Here is a 19,603-nt window from a genome sequence, read left to right as displayed (position 1 = left end):
GCTGACTCTTGACTTTGGCTCAGGTCATGATCACAGAAGCATGGGATCGAGCCTCGCTTTGGGCTCCATGCCGAGTGTGGAGCCTGCTTAAGATTCTCTCTTTGTCTCCCTCTGACCCTCTCCCCTGCTCACTTTCTCTCTCTCTCTCTCTGAAAAAAAAGTTAATTAAAAGAAGAAAAAGTCTTGAAAGAAGTACACAGAGTTTATGTATGAGTAGTAAGATTATATATCACCGCTTTTCTTTTTACTTTTTGTTATTCCATAATTGTTTACAATGACCCTTTATTATTTTTATAATCAGAAAAATGAACATTTTTAAAGGAAAGAAAACCACTAAAGAAGTTTAAATAATCTAATTCAAACTATAATACTACATTAAGCTATGCTTCTTTTGGATTTTCACTTTTGCATTCCAGCCTTCCAGCCCATGCACAGGGAGACAGGCTGGGAGCCTGGGACTGAGGTCTAGACAGAGAGTCTGTAAAGCTGTGCCAGAACTAAAATATAGATTATCCTGAGCTAAAGAATAGAATGAGGCAGCTCCTGTGAACCCACAGACTCATATATTTTACAGGATGCTCAATACAGCTCCTTTTCCCCATCTGCTGATTTTTTAAAAGATAAACCTTGAAGATTGTGGATTTTGTTTTGTTTGGAGAGGAACTATTCCCAAAATGACTTAGCGTACCCCAGTGCTACAGCCAAGCTTACTCAGGGGTGCAGAATTTAAAGAGGAGATATGATGAGACACGCTAGTTCTGTGAAGTTACCTGGGGCTCATATGTACGCAGTCAGCTTACAAGTAACCCCTGTAACCAAGACAAAGAGTAAGATGGTCCTGCCTTCTCCCATCTCCTTCTGGCATAAAGCGCCCAGGACCATCTTTTCTACTCTGACTCTCAAGACCAGTTTTCCATTTGTATGAAAATGTCCAGCCCAACAAGGGGAAGGGAAAAAGAGGAATAACAGAAAATAGGACTTGCTGCACATGCAACCATATGCCCCCTGGTATGGAGATGTACAAAGGACTGCTGAAACAGACCAGCTGTAACTCTGGGTCAAAACATTGCAGAATAGGGGCCAGGACAATCGTTTCCGTGTCCAAACACAACCAAAAGTAGGTCTAAAATCATCAGACTGAGAAAGTTACAGCACCATCCAAGGAACAAGAACCTTCCTCTCCATTATTTGCCATAATCTTTGCTCATCCATTCAGCCAGTCAGCCGGTCCATTAATTGAGCGCTCACTGCATACTTGACACTATTCAGACACTGGAGAATGAGCCACGAATAAAATTGACAGAAGTTTCTGGCCTCATTCTATTGTTCATTCCCTGAACAAACATGTCCCGAAATTCTCTGTTCAAAGATCATGCTGATGTTTAGGATAACAGAAAAAAAAGCAAAACAAACAAACAAACAAAAAAGAAAAACCAGGCATCCTAACCTGGGCTCAAGCACAGGCCTTCAGTCCCTAGGAATCCCTAGTGGTCCCATTAAGAATCACCCTAATTGTCTCAGCAACATATTATCAAAGGAGTCAAGACTTTGGGGTTGAGCTGACCTAAATTGGTATCCTTTTTCCAGTTCTTGCTGATTTTGTTCACCACTGGCTCCCCAGTACTTCACATAGTGCTGACACATAGCAGTCACTCACTAGTTGTTTTGTTGCTGTTGTGTAACCTTGAGCAGTTTTCTTTATCTCTCTGAATTTAGGCTTTGTCATTGTAAAATAGAACAAAATTAATAATATCTAGTTTCCTGAATTAATAATACTTTAATTTCCCTTCTTTGCTATTCTTTAGTTAAATCTGCTTTTTCTTAAGAAGATCAGTTTTCATGAGGCGCCCGGGTGGCTCAGTCAATTAAGTGTCTGACTTCGGCTCAGGACATGATCTCACAGTTCATGGGTTTGAGCCCCGTATCGGGCTCTGTGCTGACAGCTCAGAGCCTGGACCCTGCTTCGGATTCTGTGTCTCCCTCTCTCTCTACCCTTCGCCAGCTTGCTCTCTCTCTCTCTCAGAAATAAATAAACATTAAAAATTAAAAAAAAAAAAGAAAATCAGTTTTCAGGATAAATTTTAAATGTCCTTGATTTATCATTTTTCTATTTGTTAACATTAGAATGGTGGGATTTCTTACTATTTTTCATTCAAAATTCAATATTCTATCTTATAAATTAAGTAGTGTTTTTTAATGTTTATGTATTTATTTTGAGTGAGAGAGAGCACACAAGCGGGGTAGGCGCAGAGGGAGAGAGAGACTCCCAAGCACTGTCAGCAGAGAGCTCAGTGCTGTCTCAGTGCTCATGACCTGAGCTGAAATCAAGAGTTGGGCGCTTAACCGACTGAGCCACCCAAGAGCCCAGAAGTAGGTTTATAGAAGTTAGCTCTCCCAAGTCTTAATCTTTTACAAAATTGACTATGTATCTCACACAATTAATTTGTACAAACTGACTTTAGGGAAGATAATTCCTGAGATTTTTGATGAATCAAAGATGAAAAAACTGTGTATTGATTGAGTTTTTAAAATGTCTTTGATGAGAATTTTATATGTCCTGCCACTGCCTCAGACAAAGAAAGACTAAACAAAATACAGCATGTCAAGGTTCACGCAGTATGATTGCTATAACCAGTTAGCATGACTTCCTGACTCAACATAGACCCTGGAGCTTGCTTTCAAAAGCACGGAACCAGAGGCCTTCTCATCATTTGCCTTTTGTATAGAATATGCAGCTCCATGAATCACCTTTTCACAATGAATTGGGGAACCACACACAAAGAAAGCCCCTCCCAGGTTTGTCTTCTTATTCTTCACAAAGATCATTTGTCTGAATTTTTTGCAGCAGATTACACATTTTTTTGACATTAGAAATTATCTTAGTCTCACAGGGGCTACTTGCATTAATTTCATAGGAAAATGTCGCCATCTTGTGGAATTTTAGTTGCCAAGTGTGATTGATGAATAACCTAAGCCAACCCCTTCACAGAGATTTAGTTTGCATACTTTCCAGCTCCTCAGAGGCCTTGCTTCTGCTCCTCTTCCTTGCTTCAGAATCTTGGCTCTCTTCCTGTTCACTGGCTCCTTCTCTGGTGCCTCAGTCTCTTCTATCAAGTTGTGGGTAGCCATAGACAGGAGAAAGCCAGAAAGAGCCAGGATAGTGAGCCAGGGTTGCAAGTCAGCAGAATTGTGAGGGCCTACACCCAGCTGAATAGTAATAGAGATAAATACCCTAAGTAGTAAGGGGAAGCCAAAGTCAGGGTCCAAATGATGTTGAAACAAGGTTAAGGACCAAGCACCAGGCCAAGACCATCCTTGAGGCCTTCTAGGGAGAAGGTAGAGTATATAGGCCCAAAGGTCTATANTTAAATTCTCATTAATTAACCTATAGTGTAATATTAGTTTCAAGTGTACAATATAGTGATTCAACACTCCCATAATCTCCCCCTCCTTAATTCCCATCACCTATTTAACCCATCCCCCCAACCAGCCTCCCTTGGCTTGAGCTTTAAGCTTTTGAAAACAAATAGTTTGGAATCGTATCTTAATATCCAGATTTAGAAGACAACCTAACCCCCCGCCCCGCCACGTGTAGTAAGGGAATCTATCATCTGATTAACATGCATCTGTATTCGGAAGCCTCAGAAGTCTGACAAGTCTTTCACTTCTCCTCTTACTATTTCTGCCTATCTCATTTCCTCCCTAGTTGTAAGCATTCTGACTATAATCTCCATCCCCCTCCTGGCATAACCTTCTACTCAGTTATAGCCTTGCCCCTACTTTCTGCTACTGATAGAAAGCGATGAGAGAGTTTACCCCAAATCTAGCCCTGTTTCTTGGAGACCATGAGTTTTGTTTTCTGTTGTCCCCTTTCTTTTTTCTTTTCCCTTTCCAGCCTTCTCTGGGATTGGTTGAATGTATTTTAGAAATCCATTTTATTTATCTTTTGGCTTTTTAGTTATACTTCTATGTATTATTTTTTTAGTGGTTGCTCTCTATTACATATACATCCTTACCTTTTCCCACTCTACTTAGAGTCAATATTATTCCATGTAATATTGTAGAAATCTGTGACTGTATAAGTCCATTTACACCCACCAATATCCTTTTATGCTCTAAGTGGTCATTTGTTTTAACAACCAAGTGGATTATAAACTCCGTAAGAAAAAATATATAATTTTTATTTTAAATAGTCATATGTATTTTAAATATATTGAGAGAAAAATAAATCTTCTTTTACATTTATCCAGATATTTAACCTTTTCTGTTGTTCTTTATTCATTCCTCTGGTGTGATAGAAACCAGAGGGATGAGAAGAATGTGGTCATCTGAATTGTTTTCCTGTATGATTTTTCTTGGCTGCTTTCAAGACTTTCTTTGTATCTTTTTCAATGTTGTGATTATGATATATGTATTTATATTTTTCTTTATATTAATCAGTTTGGGGTTCACTGAGCTTCTTTAATCTGTAAATTTATATCTTTCACTAAACTGGGGGAAACTTTGGACATTATTTCTTCAAATATTTTTTCTGCCCTACTTGCTCTCTGTCTCCTTCTGAAAATCAATTTCACACAGGTTAGATCATTCACTGTTGTTCCACATGATCTTGAGGCTGTTTATTTTTTCAATCTTTTTTCTCTCTTCCTTAAGTTTGATAATTACTTTGATCTGTCTTCAAATTCGCTGATTCTTTCCTTTGTCGTCTCCAGTCTTAAATCCATCTGATATTTTTTAAATTCCAAATATTGTATTTTTTAGTTCTAACTTCCATTTTTGTTTATTTTTTATATTTTTTATTCCCCTCCTGAGATTTCCTATCTTTTCATTTATTATGAGTGTATTTTCCTCTTCCTCATTGGTCATAGGGATAACAACTGCTTTAGAGTCCTTGTTTTGTAACTCTAGCATCTGGAGTGGGGATTCGTTGATATCATTTCTTATGAGAATGGGTCATATTTGTATTTTGGATAGTTTTGGATTATTATAATTTTTGAATTATGAATGTTATGTTGTATAGGTTCTGAATTCTGTTATATAGCTCCAAAGAGTGTTTTTTGTTTTAGCAGGCAATTTACTTAGTAACACTAAGCCTGTAAACTCTGTCATACTGACAATTCAACTTATACTGTTCTCAAACAGTCTATATGTTCATGGTTCTAGATATGGAAAGTCTTTACAAACTAGATTTGTTGTTCCCTTCTCCGGTTCTCTCAGCTCTGAAGTTTACCCTCACTCTCCAGTGTCCTGGTTGTATCTCCTTCCCCTGGTTGCTCCAGCTGGAAAGACACCAAAGTTTCCTGTCAGAATTTTAGTCACCCTGTGACAGCACCCCTCTAATGGAGGCTGCCCTGTGAACAAGGGCACAAAATCAGAGAACTCATCCTTAACCAACTGCTCACTCAAAATTTTTGTTGCTTTGCAAAATCTGCCTTTGTTCACTCTCCAGAGCCTCTTAAGTGAGAAAAAGTGTATGTGTGTATGTGTGTGTTGAGGTGGGAAGAGGGCTGTTCACGGTTTATGGTTATTATCTGCTAGAGGCTAAATTAACTTATTCCTTCAGACTGGCAGCAGATATCCAAGACCATGAATTTTAGAAAATGTACTTCTTAACATAAGGTCTCAAAGGTATAATTTATTAGCACTGTTTCAAAAGATCAAGTTGCCATTTATGGAAAAATAAAAACTTTTTCCCTAGGAAGAATTAACCTATGAAAATTTTTAGGATATTAGCCTTTAAAAAAATTCAACATTGTACTAAAGATACAATAGCAAAAGTAAGCAAAAGTAGCAAAAGTAATACAAGAAGAAAAAGAAATAGCATACATGTTGAAACATAGGGACAGAGCTCATTATGTGCGTATAATTTGATTATCTAGAAAGTCCAAGAGAATTAACTGCACAAAAATTATCTAAGGCTGCCCCACCAGCTCCTTATGTAACAAAGACATCTGCCTCCACGAAGAAAAGAAAAGGCAAACAATTTCTAAAGCAAATAATCTGCGTAGAAGATGATAGGTGCCAGGAATGTTGCTTGGTGCCCTCCATCTTTTGGAGCAACATCCAACCTGTCTGCCTCTTCTCATTCTTCCATCTTAAATGGAAGCACAATACAACCTTCCCAGCTCACATGCCCAGAGCTTTCAGTTGCCTTGAATTAGGCAGCTTGGTCCTCCATTCATAAAAATGGATGAACCACCAAGGATTACCATATACTTGAGAAAAATTATCAACACAAAGGAACAACAAGATGAACAAACAGAACAATTGACTCTAAAATGAATAGGCAATTCAAAAAACCTTACTAAACATTTAAAAAGTTCCAATCTGCCTTAGAAATTCAAGAACTTGTATCCATAAAACAAAAACAGGATGCTATGAAGAATCAGAAAGCAAAAAAGATTTCATGGAAGCTAAAATATATAATATAAATTAAATTAATTAAAAGTTTAATAGAGGGGCACCTGGGTGGCTCAGTTGGTTAAGCATCTGATGTAGGTTCAGGTCATGATCTCACAGCTTGAGTTTAGGCCCCACATAGCTCTTTCAGCACAGCAGCACAGAACCCACTTCGGATCCTCTGTCCCCTTCACTTTTTGCCCATCCCCCACTTGCACGGGTGCCTATGCTCACACACACATGTGTTCACTCTCTCTCTCTCTCTCTCTCTCTCTCTCTCTCCCTCCCTCCTTCCCTCCCTCTCAAAAATAAATAAACATTTTTTAAAGTTGAATAGAAAAATTAGAAGGAAAAATCAAAGTTGTTTCTCAAATATATAACAAAAATACAAGAGATAGAAAATATGAAAGAAAAACTGGAGATATGTGGGGTCAGTCGAGGAGGGTCAACATCTAATTTGCATTCCAAAGAAAAAAAATGAAAAGAGAGAAAATATAGGAGGAAATAATCTTAAAAGTATTGAAAGAAATGTCCCCAGTATTAAAGAGAGCAGAAGATCTTCAAATTGAAAAGGCTCAATGAATACTGAACAGAACAAATTAAAAGAGATGTACATTAGACACATTCTCATGTTAATGTACTTTAAACACAGTTTGAGATTGCTAATTATAAAGAGGTTGTATCTATTTCTAAAATGAAGAAAAGATATCTACAAAGGAATGGGGATAAAATTTGTGTCAGATTTCTCACCGACAATACTGGATGCTAGAAGACAAAGACATTGCCTTCAAAATTCAGCACAGAGCCTGGAGCCTGCTTTGGATTCTGGGTCTCCCTCTTCTCTACCCCTTCCCTGCTCATGCTCTGTCTCTCTGTCTCTCAAAAATAAACGTTAAAAATTTATTTAAAAAATAAATAAATAATAAAGGAACGAAGGTCTAATCAATAGAAATATTAAGAAACAGCAAGATAAGCATGAGATTGCAGGTGGCAGATAATGAGAAGGCTGAGTTATTCTCTTTGTGTTCCATTAAATACTGAAATACTGAAGACTGTCAAAAACACATAACCTTCATGGATGGGGCTAGAGACTCTAAGCAAAATAAAGCAGTCAGAGAAAGACAAATACCGTATGATTTCACTCACATGAGGAATTCAAGAAACAAAACAAAGGAGCAAAGGAAAAAAAAGAGAGAGACAAATCAAGAAGCAGACTCTGGCTCCTTCTGACTTCCCAGGCAGTGATGAGAGGAGCTGCCACCCTGTCCACCCACCTGCAATGGATGATCATGCAGGACTGCTCCAGCTTTCTGATCAAGAGGAACAAGCAGACATAGAGCACCCAGCCCAATAACCTGAAGGCTCATAACTCCTTCCACCAAATGGGTTGATTCACCACAAGACTGTGAGTGTGGAGCCAGCGGCCTACGGCAAAGATGTAGGGGTCATGAAGTAGAGATCTGGCCAGTGAAAACCTCCTACGTGCAGACCACCAGGAACAAGAATGTCTGGGCCACCTTCAGCAGCATCAAGCCAAAGACCTGCAGAAACAAGTACTGTTCAGATCTGCACATTGCTGCCATTTGCAGGGCCAGTACCATCCTTCTCCCCAGAAGCCAGTGACGGTGAAAAGGAAGCAAGCCACCCCACCAAGAACTCTTGAGCACCTGCCCCCCACCTCCAAAGCAATAAATATGTCAACCGCCTGAGGAGGTGGGGGAAAGAAGAAGAAACAGATTCTTAACTATAGAGAACAAGCATGATTACCAGAAGGGAGGTGGGTGGAAAGGATGGGTTAATGGGGTGATGGGGATTCAGGAGTGCACTTGTCATGAGCACTGGGTGGTGTATGGAATTGTTGAATCACTGTGTTGTACACTTGAAACATAACATTGTATGTTAACTAACTGCAATTAAAATAAAGACTCTAAATAAATAAATAAATAAATAAATGGAACTTTCTGACAACCATAGACATACAACATTTAATATCTTGTTTATGTATTTACTGTGGGATTGGTATGGTGTCAGAGTCTTGAAGGAATTAAATTTCTGGGTGCTAGGTATTTAAAATTTTACTATGTCACTAAATAAATGTTGCCATTCCATACCAACCAATATCTAGTGATGTAAAATATTCCAGAGGATTAGTTGGCAGAGTCATTTGGTGCCTATTCTATATGTAGAGTAAAAGAGAACACTTTGTTCCTTAGACTGGTAGGGAAGATGAAGATATTAGTGAAGAAGAGCCTGAAGAAGATGAAGATGATATTGACAACATCCTTGAAGATGAGTTTCCGAAAGATGAGGAAGTAATGAGTGAAGAAGATGAAGAACAGGAAATTGATGCGCTTGAACGCCTGAGAGGTGAACTGGGAGAAAAATATGAAGCAGATATGAATAATATACAAGTAATACAGGTTATTACTTTTCCTTCATTTTTCATAATTCACAGTGTAACATTTGAGAACGAAACAAATGCAATTTGGTGTATGTCTTGGTTTCTTTTTAACATTCCAAAAGAAATGTGTATTTTAGGACTATCTTTCCTTTTGCCAGCACCACTTGCAATTATGACGACATTAACAACTCCAGGGCAACATGGAAGCCACAGAGAGTCAAAAGTTTTAGCTACCAATATGCAGCCACTCAAAAGCTGAAAAGTATTTATTCTCTTGACTGAAGTAGTCAGTTACCAGCAATGTCTATGTGCTGTGACCAGACTCAGTCCCATTAAAAATATTTGATTTTATGATTTGTTTTTCATCAGGATGAATGTGAGAAGCTTATGATACCAGTAATTCTTATTAATGGAGCTCGGAAAATCCATATTGTGCAATATAATTTGAATATGAAACTGAAACCACTGATAGAGAATCGTGAGAGCATTTTTGAAAAATGTTATCCGATAACATCACACCTTGCCCAGAAAATGATGAACTATACCTATAAGCAGATAAGCTCATTCGGCTACTGGGACCCTGTGAAGGTAATGTCAGCAAATGCACCTGAAAGCTGTGTTCTTTCTTTTATTTTGTTAAGTATGTCTAAGACGAAGGCAGGATCATTTCAAAAATTGTAAGCATTGCATGGTACTCTTAACTAGCTATAAAAACATGTGATTGTTTTAATTTTCTGACATCTGAAAAATAATCAAAGGGTCTAATTTCTTTTATGTATTTCTGAAGAGATAACACAATTCCAACCTGGTTTTAATTGTGTAGCAGAAGAAGATGGGTACTGGAAACATTTTCAAAGGACACATCTAAAGAGCTGAGCTCTGGTACTAATTTGCTACCTAATTTTAGGCAAGTCATTTAACCTCTTTGATTCTTTCACGGAACCAGGGTCTAAGACCCTGTACTAAGACCTAGTTCTGTACTAAGACCCTGAAAGAATAATACCACCAGGACACTGTGACCAAAAACAAGAGTATAACATTCTCTGGAAAGTGTGAGACAAAATACAAAATGTGACATTGGTGTTCATAACAAGAATTTCTAAGTACAATATTTTTATGCAATGTGGATAGACTTAATCCAGTTGGAATTCACTAACCTCAAATGTGGGACGATTTTCAACAAACCTTAACTAAGACCATTCCAGCCACTGTTCTAGTCCCTGAGAACAGAGTAGTGAACAAAAAGGTTTCTTTTGTCATGGAGTTTATATTCTAGTTGGATTGGGGAGGGAAGCGAGGCATAAACAAGTAAAACAGACAAATAGGTTCTTGAGAGATAGTATTAAGTGCTATAAAGACAATAAAAGAATGTCATGTGATAGCTACCTATTCACTCGATCAGTGTACTTTTTATTTCCATCAGTGATATAGCAAAGCAGTGAAGATCATGGCCTCTGCCACCACTTATTAATGAGTGACCTTGGACAAATTATGTAACCTCTCTGAGTTATTCCCATTTGCATAATGGGAATAAGAATAGTCCCTACCTTACAATATTGTTACAATGATTAAATGAGTTAATTACTATAAAGTGCTTACAACAGTGTTTTGCATTTTGTAAGTGTTCAATAAAAATTATTAATATGTATTACTATTATTGGTCACTGATAAAAAGTCTTCTGCAGGTGGGATCCAAAATGGAGACATGTACATGTTACATGAAACCTCCTTCTTGGTTGATATTGATACAATCAGTTTCGTTTCTACTTAATTGTGCTATCCTCTTTATCTTAACCATAGGATGTCAAGAGAAACCTTTTTAAATATCATGCTGGAATATAGAAACATATGACACTGCCCTGCATAGAGAATTGGATAGAGTTAAGCATGCATTAGAATCGCCTGGAAAGCTTTAAAAGATAGTCATGCCCTTCTCTCTGAGATGAGGGAGAAAGGGGAAAAAGCAGTCAGGACCCTAATTAGTGAGGGAAGTTTTATGTCTAAATATAACTAGAATTATACAAAAGTGTGTTATGGAGAAATGAGTGCATGGTCATAAGAAGCATTCAGACATATAAATAATCATTTCTCAAGGCTTTTGGGAATCTTTCTGGGTGCATGATAGTTCAATATTTCTGATTTGATGATACTATGGGGATTCTGACCTACAGAGGAGAAAGGATGCATGCTAGATATTTTGAGCAATAGCAGAAACTACTGGAAGGATTCTCATTTAATTTGGCAATTTGAAATATAATCATTAAACTTTCAGCTTTTTTTATTACAAAGTGTAAGACATGGAACAGACATTCGTACAGCACCCCTGAGTTTCTTCTTATACCTAGCATTTACTCCTAGCAATGAACTTTACTCCAGCCCAAGAGTGATGATGTTGACAATACCATTGACCTGTGACAACTGTCCTGGTGTAGCTCTGGGGAAGGAGTAATACTGAACCATATTGGTTCACACCCACTCTGTCAAGTATGGGCTGCTACTTAGCCACCTGATGCTCTAAAAAAGATATCCAAACCTGACATTATTAATGACCCATTGTCATCTCGAACTAAGAAAGAGATGTGGAACCACTCCTCCATCTCCATTCCATACCTGTACCTTAAGCTGCCTTTTAGGTATTTTTCCTTTTTGTGATTACTCTGGGTGTTTATGTGAGTGGGATTTTGCCTATATAAAATGTGGAAGAGAAGCCTATAGGATTTGTCCTACCAGTATGTCCCCAAACATGGCCCAGGACCCCACCTGTGTTAGTCTACTCAGGCTGCCATAACAAAGTACCACAGACTAGGTGGCTTAGACAACAGAAATTTATTTTCTCACAGTTCTAGAAGCTGAAAGTCCAAGGTCAAGGTGCCATCAGAGATAGTTTTCTGGTGAGGTCTCTTCCTGGCTTGCAGATTACCACCTTCTCACTGTGTCCTCACATAGCCTTTCTTCTGTACTTATGCACTCCCGGTGTCTCTTTCTTTTCATATAAGACACCAGTCTCATTGGATTAGGGCCCCACACTTAGACCCTCACTTAACCTTAATTACCTCCTGAAAGGCCCTATCTCCAAATACAGTCACTTTGGGGATTAGGCTTCAACCTTTGAATTTGGGGGAACACATTTCCATCCATAACACCACCTTAGGAATGGACCTGTTTGTAAGGACAAATTGGCCCACAAATATATGCAAACAACTTTACATTCTTTGGCAAAAACATACCCTAAAGACATTATAAAGGAATGTACGGGAACTATAATGGTCATAAACCGAAGGCTATGTCAGATTTCATCAATTGCATGTGGGTATAAAATAAATTGCTCTTTTTATACAGTTTTTAATATTAATAGTTAGCTATGATTAGTTTTCTTATTTTGTAAGAAAGATTTTCTTATTTTACAAATATGTTCAAATGTATTTGGGGGAATACTGTAAAACTTAAAGCTAACTTATGAATTCAATTATGCTATATTGTAGCTAAGTGAAGGAGAGACAATCAAGCCAATTGAAACTTCAGAGAATCCAGTTTATGCTGTAATCCATCGTCAGTATATTTATTTTTTATCTAGTAAGGAAACTAAAGAAAAATTTATGAAGAACCCAATCAAATATATCCGCCAACCCAAACCTAAGCCTACTATGCCCATTAGGATTGCAATTCTGGGACCTCCCAAATCTGGGAAAACTACAGGTAAGCATGTGTTTGCCTTTGTTATTCCTTTTTTTATTTATTGATTCCAGTGTAGTTAACATACCATGTTATATTCATGTTAGGTGTACAATATAGTGATTCAACAATTCCATATATTACTCAGTGCTCATCAAGATAAGTGTACTCTTAATCCCCATCACCTATTTCATTCATCTCTCCACCCACCACCCATCTGGTACCATCAGTTTGTTCTCTGTATTAAGGGGTCTGGCTTTTGTTTGTCTTTTTTAATTTGTTCATTTGTTTTGTTTCTTAAATTCCTTACATGAGTGAGATCATATGATATTTGTCTTTCTCTGACTGGCTTATTTCACTTAGTATTATACTCTCTAGATCCTTCCATGCTGTTGCAAATGGCTACATGTCATTCTTTTTTATGGCTGAATAATATTTCATTGTATAAACATACATACATCTTCTTTATTCATTCATCTATCAGTGAATACTTCGGTTGCTACCATAATTTGGCTATTATATAAAATGCTGCAATAAACATAGGGGTGCATGTATCCTTTGAATTAGAGTTTTGTGTTTTTTGGATAAATAATACTGCAATTACTGGATCATGGGTAGTTCTATTTTTAAGTTTTTGAGGACCTTCCATACTGTCTTCCACAGTGTCTGTACAAGTTTATAATCCCACCAACAGTCCACAAGAGTTCCTATTTTTCCACATCTTTACCAACACTTGTTGTTTTGTGTTTATTTTAGCCATGCTGACAGGTGTGAGGTGATATCTCATTGTAGTTTTGATTTGCATTACCCCGATCATGAGTTATGGCCGGCATGTTTTTGTGTATCTATTGGACATCTCATGTCTTCTTTGGAGAAATATCTGCTCATATTTTCTGCCCATTTCTTAATTGGGTTATTTGTTTTTTGGGTGTTGAGTTGTATAAGTTCTTTATATATTTTGGATACTAATCTTTTATTAGATATGTCATTTGTAAGTATCTTCTCCCATTCGGTTGGTTGTCTTTTAGTTTTATTGGTTGTTTCCTTTTTATTTTGATGAGTCTTAATTCACTTCTACCATTCAGTTGTTGTGTTTTAGCTTTATTGGTTGTTTCCTTTTTATTTTGATGAGTCTTAATAGTTTATTTTTGCTTTTGTTTCCTTTGCCTCAGGAAGCATATCTAGAAAAATGCTCTTAGGGCCAATGTCAGAGAAATTACTGCCTGTGCTCTCTTCTAGGATTTTTATGGTTTCAGGTGTCATATTTAGGTCCTTAATCCATTTTGAGTTTATTTTTGTGTATGCTATAAGAAAGAGGTCCAGTTTCATTCTTTTGCATGTAGCTGTCCAGTCTTCCCAGTATCATTTGTTGAAGAAGTTGTCTTTTTCCCATTGTTATTAAGGAGTATAGTCCTCAATAAATATAATCAAATATTTTAAAAAATAAAAAATATATAATCAAATATTTATATGGGTTGAATTACAGTCAATATACTCAAAAGGTTATAAAGAATACAAATTTATTTTTGAATTAGCATAACCTGATATCAAAACCTAACAAATACAAGAAATTACAAATTATTATCACTTATAAATACAGTCAAATAACAGTATATTAAGTTTATATTAGCATAAAATTATATTAAGAGATTTTAACATAAGATTTTAAAAGATTGAGATATAATCTACTGTATTAATAGTTTAAAGGGTAAAAATTCATTATCCTATCATTGCTGAAAAAGGCACGTGGTATACTATATTCCTATGTTTGAATTTTGTATAACTTTGGACCATGCTTTTTTTTTTTAAGGCAAATAGTCCAACAAAACATTAGTTTTCAAGATGACATGATAACAACATGAACCGTGGTTGGTCACAATTAGAATAGAAGGGAAAGGACAGGTACAGGAGGTAGTTCAAAGGAAAGCAATAGGACTTAATGGCTGACTGAATTGAGAATGAAGGGGAACGATGAGGTCAAAGACAAATTTGTCACCAGCCATAAAAAAAGGGAGTTTTGTGTTCATCTTCAGATGAAATGTTTGCTTAGCCCATTTAAACCACCTAACATGAGGAGTCTTTAATAGTCATATTCTAAATGTTCAACAAACATAATATTTCCCAAAGAAACCAAATCATTGATATTTGAAATGGGAACCCACAACCAGAGGAAAAGGTAAAAATGTGGATAAACAATCTTATTTCTCATTTATTTTTCTGTGTGCCTCTTAATCACCATTCACCTATTTCACCCATCCCCCTACCCCACCATGGGCAACAACCAGTTTGTTCTCTGTATTTATGAGTTTGTTTCTGTTTCTTGTTTGTTCATTTGTTTTTTCAGATTCCATATGTAAGTGAAATCATAGTAGTATTTTTCTTTATCTGTCTGTAGTTCCATCCATGTTGTCACAAATGGCAAGATCTCGTTTTTTAGTGTTTATTTATTATTGAGAGAGAGAAAGAGAAAGGCAGAGAGAGAAGACGACAACCAGGCAGACTCCATATTGTCAGCACAGAGCCCAATGTGGGGCTCAAACTCAAGAAGAGTGAGATCATGGCCTGAGCCGAAATCAAGAGTCAGATACCTAACCAACTGAGCCACTTAAGTGCCCCAAGATCTCATTCTTTTTTTATGGCCGATTAGTATTCCAGTGTGTGTGTGTGTGTGTGTGTGTGTGTGTGTGTGTGTGTGTGTGTGTGTGTATCTCACATCTTTATCCATTCATCTATCAATGGACACGTAGATTGATTCCATATCTTGGCTATTGTAAATAATGCTGCAGTAAACATAGGGAGGGGTGCATATATCTTTTCAAATTAGTGTTTTTGTTTTCTTTGGGTAAATACCCAGCAGTGGAGTTACTGAATTGTATGGTATTTCTATTTTTAATTTCTTGAGGAACTTCCATACTATTTTCCACAGTGGCTGCACCAATTTACATTCCCACTAACAGAGTACTAGGGTTCCCTTTTTTCCACATCCTCACCAACACTTGTTGTTTCTTGTCTTGTGATACTAGCCATTCTGACTGGAATAAAGGGATATCTCATTGTGGTTTTGATTTGCATTTCCCTGATGATGAGTGATGTTGAGTATCTTTTCATGTGTCTATTGGTCACCTCTATGTCTTCTTTGGAAAAATGTCTCTTCAGGTCTTCTTTCCATTTTTTTTAAATCAAACTATTTGGTTTTTGGTATTTAGTATTATTAGTTGAGTTGTAGTATTATTAGCTGAGCTCTTTATATGTTTTGGAAATTAGCCCATTAATGGATATATCCAATTTAGTAGGTTGCCTTTTTGTTTTATTAATCGTTTCCTTCACTTTGCTTTTTAGTTTGATGTAGTTCCAATAGTTTGTTTGTGCTTTTGTTTCCTTTGCCCAAGGAAACATCTCCAGAAAAATACTGCTATGGCCAAAGTCCAAGAGATTGCTGCCTATATTTTCTTTTATGAGTTTTATGGTTTCAGGTCTTATGTTTAAGTCTTTAATCCATTTGAGTTTAATTCTGTGTATAGTGTGATACAGTTTTATTCTTTTGAATGTAGCTGTCTAGTTTTCACAACACCATTTATGGAAGACTATCTTTTCCCCATTGTGTATTCTTCCCTCCTTTGTCATAAGTTAATTGACAATATACACACAGGTTTATACCTGGGTTCTCTATTCTATTGATCTGTGTGTCTGTTTTGTGTTAATATCATACTGTTTTGATTTCCCATTTCTTTGTTGAAACAGAGGTGAACTTTTAACAAGATGTCAAATTATAAAAGTCTTATTAGAACTTTAAAAAAGTAGGTCTGATTCCAGCATTTGTGGCAAAGCTAAGATTAAGCACTCTGTGGCTCTTGCAAGGGCTTCCCTTTGGGGTGGCCCTAACTGTGGTCAGTTAATCTGCATTCCCCATGAAATACGATGGGCTTTCTCAGTGTTCTCTATACTCTGCTGCTGTCCCCAGACATGATGAGACAGGGTATATAGACCATTACAGAGCATGCCTACATTTAATGGTTACTGGAAGCCATTGCCTATGGTCTCATTTAGGAGAAGCAGAAGTCAAAATGAATTTTCTTTCAACCAATGGCAACATCTATGTGACCTTGGACATATGATTCCATTTTAGTGGGCATCAGTCTTCTCATGTATAAAATTATAATTTCCATATTCATTCTATCTGATGGAATTGTTGAAAATATCAAAAAAAGTCACAGAAGAAAAATTGCCTTGTGAGTAATAAACTATTAAAATGTCAGATATGCCTTTATAATTTTTAAACATTATTTCCTATAGGATTAACTGATACCTAACTGTGTAGAGATATGCTATGCTGATTGCAGCATGGATCCCACAAATGGACAGATGAGGAAATGGTACAGTCTGATGACATAGGATCATTGATTATTGTTTTGGGTATAATTCCAAATATTAATAGTACACATACAATGCCATGCAAAGCTCTCAAAAGTTTTGCTACCTTGTGAAGAAGGAATAAAACACTTAAGTGTTGGTTTGGTTATGAAAAAAAAAGAAAAAAACCCACAAAGTTGGCTCATTAACCAGACCCATCTGCCACATACCTGAAGTGTTAATAATGACTAACCTTTGACAGTATTAGTTCAATAAAATGTAACAATTTTAACTTTCAGAATTTCTTTGGGGAATGTGAAGATTAGCTCACTGTGGATGTCAATTAACCAGAAATTAGAAATAAGGTTGACTGATGAATTTGTGAAATGGAACAAGTTTAAAGTTTTCATCTTTTTCAGTTGCCAAAAAAATTTCAAGTGAATATGGCTTAAAGCGTTTGTCAATAGGAGAGGCGATGCGTTATGTATTAAACAGCCAACCAGAAACAGAGCTGGCACTCATGTTAAATTGGCATCTTCATAAAGGAATGACAGCACCTGATGAACTGGCTATTCAAGCCTTAGAAATATCTATGATGGAAAGTATATGTAATACTGCGGGGTAAGTGGGAGCAGGGGGTGGGGCAGGAGTGAAATCTTTCAAGAAATAACTCGCAGAATTTAAAACACTCATCTTAAGGTTTAAAGCTCTTGTAAAGGGTGAGATCTACTTCTCAAGCCTTAGGCACCTACATGGTTATATATTTTAATTTTCTCTCAGGCTAACACACTTACATGCTAGAAGAGCAAGCTGGCCACTTCATTCCCTGTAGCAACCTCTGTATTGTCCAAAAATTTCTGGCCTTACTCTGCTGACAAAAGAGGCCAGTGTGCCTTCCAGAGCCTAGTAGACCTTCTCACTGCCCAATAGAATGATAGAAGAGTGGCCCTCTCCTGTCCCCCAGATGGTACTGGTCTAATAGAGATGGTCTCGCACTGGCCCAGCTCTCAGCACAGGTAGCAGCGCCCCTCCCTTAATGCTACATCTGGACCAGAGGGCCCCTTTCCTGAGCTGTCTCTTCAGTTTACACTCCTCTGCTCAACCATTACTCCCCCACCACAGCCACTGGTCACACAGAGTTGTAAAGCCAGGGCAACCTAAGGCCTTGCTTGTGAGGCCTAGAATCACGGACCTAGAATCCCACCACTTTACTCAAGGTTGTCTTACAGTAGGAACCTTTATGCCCTTCCCTGCCTCTGCTCTTTGATCAAGTCCTTGGACAGTTCTCTTAATTTCAGTCATGGAAGAGCAGATTGTAGGGTGTCAGATTTTTCCACCAGAGAAGGCCCTGACTTACACAAACTGAGTTTCCTCCTCCCTGGTGTTTAGCTTTGCACACAAGGGATCTCGGTGAACACAACGCTGAATCACAAACATTTTATTTCATCTTAACACCAGGACAGTGACTGCCCAATCACCCTGAATGTTTCTAATCCTGAGGGCCACTCAAGCAACCTTTCACAAGCAAAGCAAGTGAGGTACTTTCCATTAAAAACTCCCAAAACATCAATGATATTTCCATAACATTCTCTATTAGGTTTGCCTGATTACATTAACTCATGCTCCTCTCTGCCAGGGAACTTAGAACTAACTACTGCCTAGAGACTTGGCCAGAGAGCACTGAGTGAGGGGTTCCTGTGACCTCCTCCTAACCAGTCCCTCCTGATGACCACCAGCCAGCAGGCCCAGCCTGCTCCCACCCCAGAAGGAGTTTCCTGACCTTGGGGGTGATCCTCCCAGAATTTGTGGGCAGCCTTTATTCCTCATCTTAGTTTGATAGTAATACTCTCATTATCTCAGACTGTTGGACTAACATATTCTCTGTCATTTCTGCTTAGAGACTTGATGGGTCCTTATGGAACAGTCTCTCCCAGATATCACAGGGCTACTCTTACCAACTCCCACTCCCTGGCCTCCCCACAGAACCTTATTATAAAGCAAGCTTGGAGCACAATTACTTTCCCATATTTGCTTACTCTCTTACTAGGATGCTATTCATTGTGCCAGGACCTTTTCTAGATGCTTTATATACTAGATCAATAAGTCTTTAAGACAACTCTAAGGGTTAAATGTCATCTCCCCTATTTAACTACAAACTGGGACTCAGAGAGGTCAAACTAGGTCTCCAATCTAAGTCTGTCTGCCTCTGAAACCTATACTCTTTCCACTGTTTCATTTCTTAAAATAATAGCACCAACTGAACAGCACAGTGTTCAAGGTATTATGTGTGTTATCATGAATTCTGCCAAAGCCTTGCTCTGTATATGAATTCAGAGCTGTGTCTGTATGTATGCTGCCCTACACCTGGTTCTTGGGCTGACTAAAGTTAAAAATATAGAGATAAAGAGGGTAAAGTGCAATGAAGAAGTACACAAGGAAGAGCAGGAGGCTACTCCTAAAGAGATAGACTGGTTCTAGAATACAAGAAGGAAGGTATGAGAGAAAAATCTGGAATTATTTTCACGTTCCTCCTTGTTAGTGTTGTCATTGATGGCTATCCTGTAACTAAGTATCAAATGAGCCTCCTGGAAACTAGGTCAATCATCCCCATGGTCATCTTTGAGTTGGATGTGCCGTCCAAGGAGATTTTCAAAAGATTGCTCCTGGAAAAAAAAAAAGAACCAAGGTAATGTTTGTGACAAAAACAATGATATGGGAATGAACTTTAACCATCCAGGAAAAAAAGTATGTTTCTTAACAGCTTTTTTCCATTCATTCTGT

General features: G+C 37.5%; 1 protein-coding gene and 1 pseudogene across 1 annotated transcript in view; both read left to right on the top strand.

Moving 5' to 3' along the window:
• Positions 1-19,603, top strand: part of AK9 (adenylate kinase 9) — a 124,397-nt gene that overhangs the window by 93,522 nt on the left and 11,272 nt on the right. Inside the window, exons 30-34 of the mRNA XM_077779966.1 lie at positions 8,613-8,819; positions 9,170-9,388; positions 12,283-12,496; positions 17,242-17,443; positions 19,362-19,508. Of these exons, the coding sequence (XP_077636092.1) occupies positions 8,613-8,819; positions 9,170-9,388; positions 12,283-12,496; positions 17,242-17,443; positions 19,362-19,508 (989 nt within the window). The remainder of the gene's footprint in view (positions 1-8,612; positions 8,820-9,169; positions 9,389-12,282; positions 12,497-17,241; positions 17,444-19,361; positions 19,509-19,603) is intronic.
• Positions 7,644-8,108, top strand: LOC144244666 (large ribosomal subunit protein eL28 pseudogene; annotated as a pseudogene).

This window comes from Crocuta crocuta, unplaced genomic scaffold (genome assembly GCF_008692635.1).
Source record: "Crocuta crocuta isolate KB4526 unplaced genomic scaffold, BGI_CrCroc_1.0 scaffold147, whole genome shotgun sequence".
Lineage (NCBI taxonomy): Eukaryota > Metazoa > Chordata > Mammalia > Carnivora > Hyaenidae > Crocuta > Crocuta crocuta.
This window is presented reverse-complemented; position numbering and strand designations above follow the sequence as displayed.